Below are 17718 nucleotides of genomic sequence, written 5' to 3'. Positions count from 1 at the left end.
GGAGTGTTTGATGGGGACAGTGCAGAGGGAGCTTTACTCTGTATCTAACCCCGTGCTGTACCTGTCCTTGGAGTGTTTGATGGGGACAGTGTAGAGGGAGCTTTACTCTGTATCTAACCCCGTGCTGTACCTGTCTTGGGAGTGTCGGATGGGGACAGTGTAGAGGGAGCTTTACTCTGTATCTAACCCGTGCTGTACCTGTCCTGGGAGTGTTTGATGGGGACAGTGCAGAGGGAGCTTTACTCTGTGTCTAACCCCATGCTGTACCTGTCCTGGGAGTGTTTGATGGGGTCAGTGTAGAGGGAGCTTTACTCTGTATCTAACCCCGTGCTGTACCTGTCCTGGGAGTGTTTGATGGGGACAGGGTAGAGGGATCTTTACTCTGTATCTAACCCCGTGCTGTACCTGTCCTGGGAGTGTTTGATGGGGACAGTGTAGAGTGAGCTTTACTCTGTATCTAACTCCGTGCTGTACCTGCCCTGGGAGTGTTTGATGGGGACAGTGTAGAGGGAGTTTTACTCTGTATCTAACCCCGTGCTGTACCTGTCCTGGGAGTGTTTGATGGGGACAGTGTAGAGGGAGCTTTACTCTGTATCTAACCCCGTGCTGTACCTGTCCTGGGAGTGTTTGATGGGGACAGTGTAGAGGGAGCTTTACTCTGTATCTAACCCCGTGGTGTACCTTTCCTGGGAGTGTTTGTTGGGGACAGTGTAAGGGAGCTTTACTCTGTATCTAACCCCGTGCTGTACCTGTCCTGGGTGTGTTTGATGGGGACAGTGTAGAGGGAGCTTTACTCTGTATCTAACCCCGTGCTGTACCTGTCCTGGGAGTGTTTGATGGGGACAGTGTAGAGGGAGCTTCACTCTGTATCTAACCCCGTGCTGTACCTGTCCTGGGAGTGTTTGATGGGGACAGTGTAGAGGGAGCTTCACTCTGTATCTAACCCTGTGCTGTACCTGTCCTGGGAGTGTTTAATGGAGACAGTATAGAGGGAGCTTTACTCTGTATCTAACCCCGTGCTGTACCTGTCCTGGGAGTGTTTGCTGGGGACAGTGTAGAGGGAGCTTTACTCTGTATCTAACCCCGTGCTGTACCTGTCCTGGGAGTGTTTGATGGGGACAGTGTAGAGGGAGCTTTACTCTGTATGTAACCCCGTGCTGTACCTGTCCTGGGAGTGTTTGGTGGGGACGGTGTAGAGGGAGCTTTACTCTGTATCTAACCCCGTGCTGTACCTGTCCTGGGAGTGTTTGATGGGGACAGTGTAGAGGGAGCTTTACTCTGTATCTAACCCCGTGCTGTACCTGTCCTGGGAGTGTTTGGTGGGGACGGTGTAGAGGGTGCTTTACTCTGTATCTAACCCCGTGCTGTACCTGTCCTGGGAGTGTTTTATGGGGACAGTGTAGAGGGAGCTTTACTCTGTATCTAACCCCGTGCTGTACCTGTCCTGGGAGTGTTTGATGGGGACAGTGTAGAGGGAGCTTTACTCTGTATCTAACCCCGTGCTGTACCTGTCCTGGGAGTGTTTGATGGGGACAATGTAGAGGGAGCTTTACTCTGTATCTAACCCCGTGCTGTACCTGTCCTGGGAGAGTTTGATGGAGACAGTGTAGAGGGAGCTTTACTCTGTATCTAACCCTGTGCTGTACCTGTCCTGGGAGTGTTTGATGGGGACAATGTAGAGGGAGCTTTACTCTGTATCTAACCCCGTGCTGTACCTGTCCTTGGAGTGTTTGATGGGGACAGTGTAAAGGGAGCTTTATTCTGTATCTAACCCCGTGCTGTACCTGTCCTGGGACTGTTTGATGGGGACAGTGTAGAGGGAGCTTTACTCTGTATCTAACCCTGTGCTGTACCTGTCCTGGGAGTGTTTGATGGGGACAATGTAGAGGGAGCTTTACTCTGTATCTAACCCCGTGCTGTACCTGTCCTTGGAGTGTTTGATGGGGACAGTGTAGAGGAAGCTTTACTCTGTATCTAACCCCGTGCTGTACCTGTCCTGTGTGTGTTTGATGGGGACAGTGCAGAGGGAGCTTTACTCTGTATCTAACCCCGTGCTGTACCTGTCCAGGGAGTGTTTGATGGGGACAGTGTAGAGGGAGCTATACTCTGTATCTAACCCCGCGCTGTACCTGTCCTAGGTCTGTTTGATGGGGACAGTGTAGAGGGAGCTTTACTCTGTATCTAACCCCGTGCTGTACCTGTCCTGGGAGTGTTTGATGGGGACAGTGTAGAGGGAGCTTCACTCTGTATCTAACCCCGTGCTGTACCTGTCCTGGCAGTGTTTGATGGGGACAGTGTAGAGGCAGCTTTACTCTGTATCTAACCCCGTGCTGTACCTGTCCTGGGAGTGTTTAATGGAGACAGTATAGAGGGAGCTTTACTCTGTATCTAACCCCGTGCTGTACCTGTCCTGGGAGTGTTTAATGGGGACAGTGTAGAGGGAGCTTTATTCTGTATCTAACCCCGTGCTGTACCTGTCCTGGGACTGTTTGATGGGGACAGTGTAGAGGGAGCTTTACTCTGTATCTAACCCTGTGCTGTACCTGTCCTGGGAGTGTTTGATGGGGACAGTGTAGAGGGAGCTTTACTCTGTATCTAACCCCGTGCTGTACCTGTCCTTGGAGTTTTTGATGGGGACAGTGTAGAGGGAGCTTTACTCTGTATCTAACCCGTACTGTACCTGTCTTGGGAGTGTCTGATGGGGACAGTGTAGAGGGAGCTTTACTCTGTATCTAACCCGTGCTGTACCTGTCCTGGGAGTGTTTGATGGGGACAGTGCAGAGGGAGCTTTACTCTGTGTCTAACCCCATGCTGTACCTGTCCAGGGAGTGTTTGATGGGGTCAGTGTAGAGGGAGCTTTACTCTGTATCTAACCCCGTGCTGTACCTGTCCTGGGAGTGTTTGATGGGGACAGGGTAGAGGGAGCTTTACTCTGTATCTAACCCCGTGCTGTACCTGTCCTGGGAGTGTTTGATGGGGACAGTGTAGAGTGAGCTTTACTCTGTATCTAACTCCGTGCTGTACCTGCCCTGGGAGTGTTTCATGGGGACAGTGTAGAGGGAGTTTTACTCTGTATCTAACCCCGTGCTGTACCTGTCCTGGGAGTGTTTGATGGGGACAGTGTAGAGGGAGCTATACTCTGTATCTAACCCCGTGCTGTACCTGTCCTGGGAGTGTTTGATGGGGACAGTGTAGAGGGAGCTTCACTCTGTATCTAACCCCGTGCTGTACCTGTCCTGGGAGTGTTTGATGGGGACAGTGTAGAGGGAGCTATACTCTGTATCTAACCCCGTGCTGTACCTGTCCTGGGAGTGTTTAATGGGGACAGTGTAGAGGGAGCTTTACTCTGTATCTAACCCCGTGCTGTACCTGTCCTGGGAGTGTTTGATGGGGACAGTGTAGAGTGAGCTTTACTCTGTATCTAACTCCGTGCTGTACCTGCCCTGGGAGTGTTTCATGGGGACAGTGTAGAGGGAGTTTTACTCTGTATCTAACCCCGTGCTGTACCTGTCCTGGGAGTGTTTGATGGGGACAGTGTAGAGGGAGCTATACTCTGTATCTAACCCCGTGCTGTACCTGTCCTGGGAGTGTTTGATGGGGACAGTGTAGAGGGAGCTTCACTCTGTATCTAACCCCGTGCTGTACCTGTCCTGGGAGTGTTTGATGGGGACAGTGTAGAGGGAGCTATACTCTGTATCTAACCCCGTGCTGTACCTGTCCTGGGAGTGTTTGATGGGGACAGCGTGGAGGGAGCTTTACACTGTATCTAACCCCGTGCTGTACCTGTCCTGGGAGTGTTTAATGGGGACAGTGTAGAGGGAGCTTTACTCTGTATCTAACCCCGTGCTGTACCTGTCCTGGGAGTGTTTAATGGGGACAGTGTAGAGGGAGCTTTACTCTGTATCTAACCCCGTGCTGTACCTGTCATAGAATCATAGAAGTTTACAGCATGGAAACAGGCCCTTCGGCCCAACCAGTCCATGCCGCCCAGTTTTTTACCATTAAGCTAGTCCCAGTTGCCCGCACTTGGCCCATAACCCTCTATACCCATCTTACCCATGTAACCATCTAAATGCTTTTTGAAAGACACAATTGTACCCGCTTCTACTACTACCTCTGGCAGCCCATTCCAGACACTCACTACCCTCTGAGTGAAGAAATTGCCCCTCTGGGCCCTTCTGAATCTCTCCCCTCTCACCTTAAACCTATGCCCTCTAGTTTTAGACTCCCCTACCTTTGGGAAAAGATGTTGACTATCTACCTTATCTATGCCCCTCATTATTTTATAGACCTCTATAAGATCACCCCTAAGCCTCCTACGCTCCAGGGAAAAAAGTCCCAGTCTATCCAGCCTCTCCTTATAACTCAAACCATCAAGTCCCGGCAACATCCTAGTAAATCTTTTCTGCACTCTTTCTAGTTTAATAATATCCTTTCTATAATAGGGTGACCAGAACTGCACACAGTATTCCAAGTGTGGCCGTACCAATGTCTTGTACAACTTCAACAAGACGTCCCAACTCCTATATTCAATGTTCTGACCAATGAAACCAAGCATGCCGAATGCCTTCTTCACCACCCTGTCCACCTGCGACTCCACCTTCAAGGAGCTATGAACCTGTACTCCTAGATCTCTTTGTTCTATAACTCTCCCCAACGCCATACCATTAACTGAGTAGGTCCTGGCCTGATTCGATCTGCCAAAATGCATCACCTCACATTTATCTAAATTAAACTCCATCTGCCATTCGTCGGCCCACTGGCCTAATTGATCAAGATCCCGTTGCAATCCTAGATAACCTTCTTCACTATCCACTATGCCACCAATCTTGGTGTCATCTGCAAACTTACTAACCATGCCTCCTAAATTCTCATCCAAATCATTAATATAAATCACAAATAACAGTGGACCCAGCACCGATCCCTGAGGCACACCACTGGTCACAGGCCTCCAGTTTGAAAAACAACCCTCTACAACCACCCTCTGCCTTCTGTCGTCCAGCCAATTTTGAATCCAATTGGCAACCTCACCCTGGATCCCGTGAGCTTTAACCTTCTGCAACAACCTACCATGCGGTACCTTGTCAAAGGCTTTGCTAAAGTCCATGTAGACAACGTCTACTGCACTACCCTCATCTACCTTCTTGGTCACTCCCTCAAAAAACTCAATCAAATTTGTGAGACATGATTTTCCACGCACAAAGCCATGCTGACTGCCCCGAATCAGTCCTTGCCTCTCTAAATGCTTGTAGATCCTGTCTCTCAGAATACCTTCTAGCAACTTACCTACTACAGACGTTAGGCTCACCGGTCTGTAGTTCCCAGGCTTTTCCCTGCTGCCCTTCTTAAACAAGGGCACAACATTCGCCACTCTCCAATCTTCAGGCACCTCACCTGTGGCTGCCGATGATTCAAATATCTCGGTTAGGGGACCCGCAATTTCCTCCCTAGCCTCCCACAACATCCTGGGATACATTTCATCAGGTCCCGGGGATTTATCTACCTTGATGCGCTTTAAGACTTCCAGCACCTCCTCCTCTGTAATATGCACACTTCTCAAGACATCACTATTTATTTCCCTTAGTTTCCTAACATCCATGCCTTCCTCCACCGTGAATACCGATGAGAAATATTCATTCAGAATCTCACCCAACTCTTGTGGCTCTGCACATAAATGCCCTTGTTGATCCTTAAGAGGCCCTACTCTGTCCCTAGTTACTCTTTTCCCCTTTATGTATCTGTAGAATCTCTTTGGATTCTCCCTTGTATTATTTGCCAAAGCAATTTCATGTCCCCTTTTTGCCCTCCTGATTTCCCTCTTAACTCTATTTCGACAATCTCTATACTCTTCAAGGGATCTACTTGATCCCAGTTGCTTATGTACGTCATATGCCTCCTTCTTCTTTTTGACCAGAGTCTCAATATCTCGAGTCATCCAGGGTTCCCTACTTCTACCAGCCTTGCCCTTCACTCTAAAGGGAATGTGCTTACCCTGCACCCTGGTTAACACATTTTTAAAAGCCTCCCATTTACCAGCCGTCCCTTTGTCTGCCAATAGTCTCCCCCAATCTACCTCTGCAAGTTCCTGTCTGATACCATCAAAATTGGCCTTGCCCCAATTAAGAATTTTAACTCTTGGGCCAGACCTATCATTCTCCATAGCTGTCTTAAAACTAATGGAATTATGGTCACTTGTCCCAAAGTGATCCCTCACTAGCACTTCTATCACTTGCCCTTCCTTATTTCCCAAGACGAGGTCAAGTTTTGCCCCCTCTCTAGTCGGTCCATCCACATACTGAATGAGAAATTCCTCCTGAATACACTCAACAAATTTCCCTCCATCCAAGCCCCTAATGCTATGACTGTCCCAGTCAATGTTGGGAAAGTTAAAGTCCCCTACTACTACCACCCTATTATTCTTGCAGCTATCTGTAATCTCCTTACATATTTGCTCCTCAATTTCCCGCTGACTATTTGGGGGCCTGTAGTACAGTCCTACCAAGGTGATCTCTCCCTTCTTATTTTTCAGTTCCACCCATATAGACTCAGTGGGCGAACCCTCGGATATATCCCCTCTAAGTACTGCCGTGATGTTCTCCCTAATCAAAAACGCCACTCCCCCTCCTCTCTTACCTCCTGTTCTATCCTTTCTATAGCATCTGTAGCCCGGAACATTGAGCTGCCAGTCCTGCCCCTCCCTTAGCCATGTTTCAGTCATAGCTATAATATCCCAGTCCCATGTGCCCGTCCATGCCCTGAGTTCATCCGCTTTGCCCGTCAGGCCCCTTGCATTGAAATAAATGCAGTTTAATGTAGACCTTCCTTGCTCTCTGCCCTGCTTTCTCTGGTCATGCTTTACACACTCTCCCTTCCTGCCTTTTGTTTCTGTCCCCACTGACTTCCTACATCGGTTCCCATCCCCCTGGCACATTAGTTTAAACCCTCCCCAACTGCACTAGCAAACACACCCCCGAGAACATTGGTTCCGGTCCCACCCAGATGCAGACCGTCCGATTTGTACAGGTCCCACCTCCCCCAGAATCGGTCCCAATGTCCCAGGAATTTGAAACCCTCCCTCTTGCACCATCTCTCAAGCCACGTATTCATCCTAGCTATCCTGTCATTCCTACTCTGACTATCACGTGGCACTGGTAGCAATCCTGAGATTACTACCTTTGAGGTCCTACTTTTTAGTTTAACTCCTAACTCCCTAAATTCAGCTTGTAGGACCTCATCCCGTTTTTTACCTATATCGTTGGTGCCTATATGCACCACGACAGCTGGCTGTTCACCCTCCCCCTCCAGAATGCCCTGCAGCCGCTCCGAGACATCCTTGACCCTTGCACCAGGGAGGCAACATACCAACCTGGATTCTCGTTTGCGTCCGCAGAAACGCCTGTCTATTCCCCTTACGATTGAATCCCCTATCACTATAGCTCTGCCACTCTTTTTCCCGCCCTTCTGTGCAGCAGAGCCAGCCACGGTGCCATGAACCTGGCTGCTGCCACCTTCCCCTGGTGAGCCATCTCCCCCAACAGTTTCCAAAACGGTAAATCTGTTTTGGAGGGAGATGACCGCAGGGGATCCCTGCACTGCCTTCCTGTCCTGGGAGAGTTTGATGGAGACAGTGTAGAGGGAGCTTTATTCTGGATCTAACCCCGTGCTGTACCTGTCCTGGGACTGTTTGATGGGGACAGTGTAGAGGGAGCTTTACTCTGTATCTAACCCTGTGCTGTACCTGTCCTGGGAGTGTTTGATGGGGACAGTGTAGAGGGAGCTTTACTCTGTATCTAACCCCGTGCTGTACCTGTCCTTGGAGTGTTTGATGGGGACAGTGTAGAGGGAGCTTTACTCTGTATCTAACCCGTACTGTACCTGTCTTGGGAGAGTCTGATGGGGACAGTGTAGAGGGAGCTTTACTCTGTATCTAACCCGTGCTGTACCTGTCCTGGGAGTGTTTGATGGGGACAGTGCAGAGGGAGCTTTACTCTGTGTCTAACCCCATGCTGTACCTGTCCTGGGAGTGTTTGATGGGGTCAGTGTAGAGGGAGCTTTACTCTGTATCTAACCCCGTGCTGTACCTGTCCTGGGAGTGTTTGATGGGGACAGGGTAGAGGGAGCTTTGCTCTGTATCTAACCCCGTGCTGTACCTGTCCTGGGAGTGTTTGATGGGGACAGTGTAGAGTGAGCTTTACTCTGTATCTAACCCCGTGCTGTACCTGCCCTGGGAGTGTTTGATGGGGACAGTGTAGAGGGAGTTTTACTCTGTATCTAACCCCGTGCTGTACCTGTCCTGGGAGTGTTTGATGGGGACAGTGTAGAGGGAGCTATACTCTGTATCTAACCCCGTGCTGTACCTGTCCTGGGAGTGTTTGATGGGGACAGTGTAGAGGGAGCTTTACTCTGTATCTAACCCCGTGCTGTACCTATCCTGTGAGTGTTTGATGGGGACAGTGTAGACGGAGCTTTACTCTGTATCTAACCCCGTGCTGTACCTGTCCTGGCAGTGTTTGATGGGGACAGTGCAGAGGGAGCTGTACTCTGTATCTAACCCCGTGCTGTACCTGTCCTGGGAGTGTTTGATGGGGACAGTGTAGAGGGAGCTTTACTCTGTATCTAACCCCGTGCTGTACCTGTCCTGGGAGTGTTTGATGGGGACAGTGTAGACGAAGCTTTACTCTGTATCTAACTCCGTGCTGTACCTGTCCTGGGACTGTTTGATGGGGACAGTGTAGAGGGAGCTTTACTCTGTATCTAACCCCATTCTGTACCTGTCCTGGGAGTGTTTGATGGGGTCAGTGTAGAGGGAGCTTTACTCTGTATCTAGCCCCGTGCAGTACCTGTCCTGGGAGTGTTTGATGGGGACAGGGTAGAGGGAGCTTTACTCTGTAATTAACCCCGTACTGTACCTGTCCCGGGAGTGTTTGATGGGGACAGTGTAGAGGGAGCTTTACTCTGTATCTAAACCCGTGCTGTACCTGCCCTGGGAGTGTTTGATGGGGACAGTGTAGAGGGAGCTTTACTCTGTAACTAATCCCGTGCTGTACCTGTCCCGGGAGTGTGTGACAGGGACAGTGTAGAGGGAGCTTTACTCTGTATCTAACCCCGTGCTGTACCTGTCCTGGCAGTGTTTGATGGGGACAGTGCAGAGGGAGCTGTACTCTGTATCTAACCCCGTGCTGTACCTGTCCTGGGAGTGTTTGATGGGGACAGTGTAGAGGGAGCTTTACTCTGTATCTAACCCCGTGCTGTACCTGTCCTGGGAGTGTCTGATGGGGACAGTGTAGACGAAGCTTTACTCTGTATCTAACCCCGTGCTGTACCTGTCCTGGGACTGTTTGATGGGGACAGTGTAGAGGGAGCTTTACTCTGTATCTAACCCCATTCTGTACCTGTCCTGGGAGTGTTTGATGGGGTCAGTGTAGAGGGAGCTTTACTCTGTATCTAACCCCGTGCAGTACCTGTCCTGGGAGTGTTTGATGGGGTCAGTGTAGAGGGAGCTTTACTCTGTATCTAACCCCGTGCTGTACCTGTCCTGGGAGTGTTTGATGGGGACAGTGTAGAGGGAGCTTTACTCTGTATCTAACCCTGTGCTGCACCTGTCCTGGGAGTGTTTGATGGGGACAGTGTAGAGGGAGCTTTACTCTGTATCTAACCCCGTGCTGTACCTGTCCTTGGAGTGTTTGATGGGGACTGTGTAGAGGGAGCTTTACTCTGTATCTAACCCGTACTGTACCTGTCTTGGGAGTGTCTGATGGGGACAGTGTAGAGGGAGCTTTACTCTGTATCTAACCCGTGCTGTACCTGTCCTGGTAGTGTTTGATGGGGACAGTGCAGAGGGAGCTTTACTCTGTGTCTAACCCCATGCTGTACCTGTCCTGGGAGTGTTTGATGGGGTCAGTGTAGAGGGAGCTTTACTCTGTATCTAACCCCGTGCTGTACCTGTCCTGGGAGTGTTTGATGGGGACAGGGTAGAGGGAGCTTTACTCTGTATCTAACCCCGTGCTGTACCTGTCCTGGGAGTGTTTGATGGGGACAGTGTAGAGTGAGCTTTACTCTGTACCTAACTTCGTGCTGTACCTGCCCTGGGAGTGTTTGATGGGGACAGTGTAGAGGGAGTTTTACTCTGTATCTAACCCCGTGCTGTACCTGTCCTGGGAGTGTTTGATGGGGACAGTGTAGAGGGAGCTATACTCTGTATCTAACCCCGTGCTGTACCTGTCCTGGGAGTGTTTGATGGGGACAGTGTAGAGGGAGCTTTACTCTGTATCTGACCCCGTGCTGTACCTGTCCTGGGAGTGTTTGATGGGGACAGTGTAGACGGAGCTTTACTCTGTATCTAACCCCGTGCTGTACCTGTCCTGGGAGTGTTTGATGCGGACAGGGTAGAGGGAGCTTTACTCTGTATCTAATCCCGTGCTGTACCTGTCCTGGGAGTGTTTGATGGGGACAGTGTAGAGGGAGCTTTACTCTGTATCTAACACCGTGTTGTACCTGTCCTGGGAGAGTTTGATGGGGACAGTGTAGAGGGAGCTTTACTCTGTATCTAACCCCGTGCTGTACCTGTCCTGGCAGTGTTTCATGGGGACAGTGCAGAGGGAGCTTTACTCTGTATCTAAACCCGTGCTGTACCTGTCCTGGGAGTGTTTGATGGGGACAGTGTAGAGGGAGCTTCACTCTGTATCTAACCCCGTGCTGTACCTGTCCTGGGAGTGTTTGATGGGGACAGTGTAGAGGCAGCTTTACTCTGTATCTAACCCCTTGCTGTACCTGTCCTGGGAGTGTTTAATGGGGACAGTGTAGAGGGAGCTTTACTCTGTATCTAACCCCGTGCTGTACCTGTCCTGGGAGAGTTTGATGGAGACAGTGTAGAGGGAGCTTTATTCTGTATCTAACCCCGTGCTGTACCTGTCCTGGGACTGTTTGATTGGGACAGTGTAGAGGGAGCTTTACTCTGTATCTAACCCTGTGCTGTACCTGTCCTGGGAGTGTTTGATGGGGACAGTGTAGAGGGAGCTTTACTCTGGATCTAACCCCGTGCTGTACCTGTCCTTGGAGTGTTTGATGGGGACAGTGTAGAGGGAGCTTTACTCTGTATCTAACCCGTACTGTACCTGTCTTGGGAGTGTCTGATGGGGACAGTGTAGAGGGAGCTTTACTCTGTATCTAACCCGTGCTGTACCTGTCCTGGGAGTGTTTGATGGGGACAGTGCAGAGGGAGCTTTACTCTGTGTCTAACCCCATGCTGTACCTGTCCTGGGAGTGTTTGATGGGGTCAGTGTAGAGGGAGCTTTACTCTGTATCTAATCCCGTGCTGTACCTGTCCTGGGAGTGTTTGATGGGGACAGGGTAGAGGGAGCTTTACTCTGTATCTAACCCCGTGCTGTACCTGTCCTGGGAGTGTTTGATGGGGACAGTGTAGAGTGAGCTTTACTCTGTATCTAATCCCGTGCTGTACCTGCCCTGGGAGTGTTTGATGGGGACAGTGTAGAGGGAGTTTTACTCTGTATCTAACCCCGTGCTGTACCTGTCCTGGGAGTGTTTGATGGGGACAGTGTAGAGGGAGGTATACTCTGTATCTAACCCCGTGCTGTACCTGTCCTGGGAGTGTTTGATGGGGACAGTGTAGAGGGAGCTTTACTCTGTATCTAACCCCGTGCTGTACCTGTCCTAGGAGTGTTTGATGGGGACAGTGTAGACGGAGCTTTACTCTGTATCTAACCCCGTGCTGTACCTGTCCTGGCAGTGTTTGATGGGGACAGTGCAGAGGGAGCTGTACTCTGTATCTAACCCCGTGCTGTACCTGTCCTGGGAGTGTTTGACGGGGACAGTGTAGAGGGAGCTTTACTCTGTATCTCACCCCGTGCTGTACCTGTCCTGGGACTGTTTGATGGGGACAGTGTAGAGGGAGCTTTACTCTGTATCTAACCCCATTCTGTACCTGTCCTGGGATTGTTTGATGGGGTCAGTGTAGAGGGAGCTTTACTCTGTATCTAACCCCGTGCAGTACCTGTCCTGGGAGTGTTTGATGGGGTCAGTGTAGAGGGAGCTTTACTCTGTATCTAACCCCGTGCTGTACCTGTCCTGGGAGTGTTTGATGGGGACAGTGTAGAGGGAGCTTTACTCTGTATCTAACCCCGTGCTGTACCTGTCCTGGGAGTGTTTGATGGGGACAGTGTAGAGGGAGCTTTACTCTGTATCTAACCCCGTGCTGTACCTGTCCTGGGAGTGTTTGATGGGGACAGTGTAGAGGGAGCTTTACTCTGTATCTAACCCCGTGCAGTACCTGTCCTGGGAGTGTTTGATGGGGACAGTGTCGAGGGAGCTTTACTCTGTATCTAGCCCCGTGCTGTACCTGTCCTGGGAGTGTTTGATGGGGACAGTGTAGAGGGAGCTTTACTCTGTATCTAACCCCGTGCTGTACCTGTCCTGGGAGTGTTTGATGGGGACAGTGTAGAGGGAGCTTTACTCTGTATCTAGCCCCGTGCTGTACCTGTCCTGGGAGTGTTTGTTGGGGACAGTGTAGAGGGAGCTTTACTCTGAATCTAGCCCCGTGCTGTACCTGTCCTGGGAGTATTTGATGGGGACAGTGTAGAGGGAGCTTTACTCTGTATCTAACCCCGTGCTGTACCTGTCCTGGGAGTGTTTGATGGGGACAGTGTAGAGGGAGCTTTACTCTGTACCTAACCCCGTGCTGTACCTGTCCTGGGAGTGTTTGATGGGGACAGTGTAGAGGGAGCTTTATTCTGTATCTAACCCCGTGCTGTTCCTGTCCTGGGAGTGTATGACGGGGACGGTGTAGAGGGAGCTTTATTCTGTATCTAACCCCGTGCTGTTCCTGTCCTGGGAGTGTATGACGGGGACGGTGTAGAGGGAGCTTTACTCTGTATCTAACCCCGTGCTGTACCTGTCGTGGGAGTGTTTGATGGGGACAGTGTAGAGGGAGCTTTACTCTGTATCTAACCCCGTGCTGTACCTGTCCTGGGAGTGTCTGATGGGGACAGTGTAGACGAAGCTTTTCTCTGTATCTAACCCCGTGCTGTACCTGTCCTGGGACTGTTTGATGGGGACAGTGTAGAGGGAGCTTTACTCTGTATCTAACCCCATTCTGTACCTGTCCTGGGAGTGTTTGATGGGGTCAGTGTAGAGGGAGCTTTACTCTGTATCTAACCCCGTGCAGTACCTGTCCTGGGAGTGTTTGATGGGGTCAGTGTAGAGGGAGCTTTACTCTGTATCTAACCCCGTGCTGTACCTGTCCTGGGAGTGTTTGATGGGGACAGTGTAGAGGGAGCTTTACTCTGTATCTAACCCTGTGCTGCACCTGTCCTGGGAGTGTTTGATGGGGACAGTGTAGAGGGAGCTTTACTCTGTATCTAACCCCGTGCTGTACCTGTCCTTGGAGTGTTTGATGGGGACTGTGTAGAGGGAGCTTTACTCTGTATCTAACCCGTACTGTACCTGTCTTGGGAGTGTCTGATGGGGACAGTGTAGAGGGAGCTTTACTCTGTATCTAACCCGTGCTGTACCTGTCCTGGTAGTGTTTGATGGGGACAGTGCAGAGGGAGCTTTACTCTGTGTCTAACCCCATGCTGTACCTGTCCTGGGAGTGTTTGATGGGGTCAGTGTAGAGGGAGCTTTACTCTGTATCTAACCCCGTGCTGTACCTGTCCTGGGAGTGTTTGATGGGGACAGGGTAGAGGGAGCTTTACTCTGTATCTAACCCCGTGCTGTACCTGTCCTGGGAGTGTTTGATGGGGACAGTGTAGAGTGAGCTTTACTCTGTACCTAACTTCGTGCTGTACCTGCCCTGGGAGTGTTTGATGGGGACAGTGTAGAGGGAGTTTTACTCTGTATCTAACCCCGTGCTGTACCTGTCCTGGGAGTGTTTGATGGGGACAGTGTAGAGGGAGCTATACTCTGTATCTAACCCCGTGCTGTACCTGTCCTGGGAGTGTTTGATGGGGACAGTGTAGAGGGAGCTTTACTCTGTATCTGACCCCGTGCTGTACCTGTCCTGGGAGTGTTTGATGGGGACAGTGTAGACGGAGCTTTACTCTGTATCTAACCCCGTGCTGTACCTGTCCTGGGAGTGTTTGATGCGGACAGGGTAGAGGGAGCTTTACTCTGTATCTAATCCCGTGCTGTACCTGTCCTGGGAGTGTTTGATGGGGACAGTGTAGAGGGAGCTTTACTCTGTATCTAACACCGTGTTGTACCTGTCCTGGGAGAGTTTGATGGGGACAGTGTAGAGGGAGCTTTACTCTGTATCTAACCCCGTGCTGTACCTGTCCTGGCAGTGTTTCATGGGGACAGTGCAGAGGGAGCTTTACTCTGTATCTAAACCCGTGCTGTACCTGTCCTGGGAGTGTTTGATGGGGACAGTGTAGAGGGAGCTTCACTCTGTATCTAACCCCGTGCTGTACCTGTCCTGGGAGTGTTTGATGGGGACAGTGTAGAGGCAGCTTTACTCTGTATCTAACCCCGTGCTGTACCTGTCCTGGGAGTGTTTAATGGGGACAGTGTAGAGGGAGCTTTACTCTGTATCTAACCCCGTGCTGTACCTGTCCTGGGAGAGTTTGATGGAGACAGTGTAGAGGGAGCTTTATTCTGTATCTAACCCCGTGCTGTACCTGTCCTGGGACTGTTTGATTGGGACAGTGTAGAGGGAGCTTTACTCTGTATCTAACCCTGTGCTGTACCTGTCCTGGGAGTGTTTGATGGGGACAGTGTAGAGGGAGCTTTACTCTGTATCTAACCCCGTGCTGTACCTGTCCTTGGAGTGTTTGATGGGGACAGTGTAGAGGGAGCTTTACTCTGTATCTAACCCGTACTGTACCTGTCTTGGGAGTGTCTGATGGGGACAGTGTAGAGGGAGCTTTACTCTGTATCTAACCCGTGCTGTACCTGTCCTGGGAGTGTTTGATGGGGACAGTGCAGAGGGAGCTTTACTCTGTGTCTAACCCCATGCTGTACCTGTCCTGGGAGTGTTTGATGGGGTCAGTGTAGAGGGAGCTTTACTCTGTATCTAATCCCGTGCTGTACCTGTCCTGGGAGTGTTTGATGGGGACAGGGTAGAGGGAGCTTTACTCTGTATCTAACCCCGTGCTGTACCTGTCCTGGGAGTGTTTGATGGGGACAGTGTAGAGTGAGCTTTACTCTGTATCTAATCCCGTGCTGTACCTGCCCTGGGAGTGTTTGATGGGGACAGTGTAGAGGGAGTTTTACTCTGTATCTAACCCCGTGCTGTACCTGTCCTGGGAGTGTTTGATGGGGACAGTGTAGAGGGAGGTATACTCTGTATCTAACCCCGTGCTGTACCTGTCCTGGGAGTGTTTGATGGGGACAGTGTAGAGGGAGCTTTACTCTGTATCTAACCCCGTGCTGTACCTGTCCTAGGAGTGTTTGATGGGGACAGTGTAGACGGAGCTTTACTCTGTATCTAACCCCGTGCTGTACCTGTCCTGGCAGTGTTTGATGGGGACAGTGCAGAGGGAGCTGTACTCTGTATCTAACCCCGTGCTGTACCTGTCCTGGGAGTGTTTGACGGGGACAGTGTAGAGGGAGCTTTACTCTGTATCTCACCCCGTGCTGTACCTGTCCTGGGACTGTTTGATGGGGACAGTGTAGAGGGAGCTTTACTCTGTATCTAACCCCATTCTGTACCTGTCCTGGGATTGTTTGATGGGGTCAGTGTAGAGGGAGCTTTACTCTGTATCTAACCCCGTGCAGTACCTGTCCTGGGAGTGTTTGATGGGGTCAGTGTAGAGGGAGCTTTACTCTGTATCTAACCCCGTGCTGTACCTGTCCTGGGAGTGTTTGATGGGGACAGTGTAGAGGGAGCTTTACTCTGTATCTAACCCCGTGCTGTACCTGTCCTGGGAGTGTTTGATGGGGACAGTGTAGAGGGAGCTTTACTCTGTATCTAACCCCGTGCTGTACCTGTCCTGGGAGTGTTTGATGGGGACAGTGTAGAGGGAGCTTTACTCTGTATCTAACCCCGTGCAGTACCTGTCCTGGGAGTGTTTGATGGGGACAGTGTCGAGGGAGCTTTACTCTGTATCTAGCCCCGTGCTGTACCTGTCCTGGGAGTGTTTGATGGGGACAGTGTAGAGGGAGCTTTACTCTGTATCTAACCCCGTGCTGTACCTGTCCTGGGAGTGTTTGATGGGGACAGTGTAGAGGGAGCTTTACTCTGTATCTAGCCCCGTGCTGTACCTGTCCTGGGAGTGTTTGTTGGGGACAGTGTAGAGGGAGCTTTACTCTGAATCTAGCCCCGTGCTGTACCTGTCCTGGGAGTATTTGATGGGGACAGTGTAGAGGGAGCTTTACTCTGTATCTAACCCCGTGCTGTACCTGTCCTGGGAGTGTTTGATGGGGACAGTGTAGAGGGAGCTTTACTCTGTACCTAACCCCGTGCTGTACCTGTCCTGGGAGTGTTTGATGGGGACAGTGTAGAGGGAGCTTTATTCTGTATCTAACCCCGTGCTGTTCCTGTCCTGGGAGTGTATGACGGGGACGGTGTAGAGGGAGCTTTATTCTGTATCTAACCCCGTGCTGTTCCTGTCCTGGGAGTGTATGACGGGGACGGTGTAGAGGGAGCTTTACTCTGTATCTAACCCCGTGCTGTACCTGTCGTGGGAGTGTTTGATGGGGACAGTGTAGAGGGAGCTTTACTCTGTATCTAACCCCGTGCTGTACCTGTCATGGGAGTGTTTGACGGGGACATTGTAGAGGGAGCTTTACTCTGTATCTAACCCCGTGCTGTACCTGTCCTGGGAGTGTTTGATGGGGACAGTGTAGAGGGAGCTTTACTCTGTATCCAACACCGTGCTGTACCTGTCCTGGGAGTGTTTGATGGGGACAGTGTAGAGGGAGCTTAACTCTGTATCTAACCCCGTGCTGTCCCTGTCCTGGGAGTGTTTGATGGGGACAGTGTAGAGGGAGCTTTACTCTGTATCTAACCCCGTGCTGTACCTGTCCTGGGAGTGTTTGATGGGGACCGTGTAGAGGGAGCTTTACTCTGTATCTAACCCCGTGCTGTACCTGTCCTGGGAGTGTTTGATGGGGACGGTGTCGAGGGAGCTTTACTCTGTATCTAACCCCGTGCTGTACCTGTCCTGGAGTGTGTGGTGGGGACAGTGTAGAGGGAGCTTTACTCTGTATCTAACCCCGTGCTGTACCTGTCCTGGGAGTGTTTGATGGGGACAGAGGAGGTTTATTCTGACGAGACGCGTTGTTGAGACCGGTGACCAACCCTGCCTCCGCTGTGTCTCCACCCCAGGGGCTGCTCTACCTCGGATCGTCGATCGGGGTGCTGCAGGTTCCTGTGTCCAACTGCAGCGCGTACCCCAGCTGCGGAGAGTGCATTCTGTCCAGAGATCCGTACTGTGCCTGGGACCGCCGCAACGGGGCCTGCAAGGAGACGCGGAGCCCGGAAGACACGTGAGTACGCACCCCCCCCCGCCCCCTCCACCCCCAACCCCCCTCCCTCCCCCCCCCCCCACCCCGGCAGAGAGGTTACGCCTCCGACCACATGTTTCCCCGACCCACTCTGTCCCGGGCTCGGCCTACCCGCGGGCCCGAACCAGCCGGTCTGCGGACCGCGCGGCGGCACAGTGGTTAGCACTGTTGCTTCACAGCGCCAGGGTCCCAGGTTCGATTCCCCGCTGGGTCACTGTCTGTGCGGAGTCTGCACGTTCTCCCCGTGTCTGCGTGGGT

The 17718-nt window shown here is 51.4% G+C and overlaps 1 protein-coding gene across 1 annotated transcript in view; it reads left to right on the top strand.

Annotated features, from left to right (window-relative positions):
- The window catches only part of LOC140402943 (semaphorin-4B-like), a 130730-nt gene that overhangs the window by 106843 nt on the left and 6169 nt on the right, over nt 1-17718 (top strand). Inside the window, exon 11 of the mRNA XM_072490585.1 lies at nt 17282-17442. Coding sequence (XP_072346686.1) covers nt 17282-17442 — 161 coding nt within the window. The remainder of the gene's footprint in view (nt 1-17281; nt 17443-17718) is intronic.

The sequence above is a fragment of the Scyliorhinus torazame genome, chromosome 26 (assembly GCF_047496885.1).
Source record: "Scyliorhinus torazame isolate Kashiwa2021f chromosome 26, sScyTor2.1, whole genome shotgun sequence".
NCBI classification, from domain to species: domain Eukaryota; kingdom Metazoa; phylum Chordata; class Chondrichthyes; order Carcharhiniformes; family Scyliorhinidae; genus Scyliorhinus; species Scyliorhinus torazame.
Note: the sequence above shows the minus strand (reverse complement) of the source record. Positions and strands in the feature narration are given on the sequence as shown.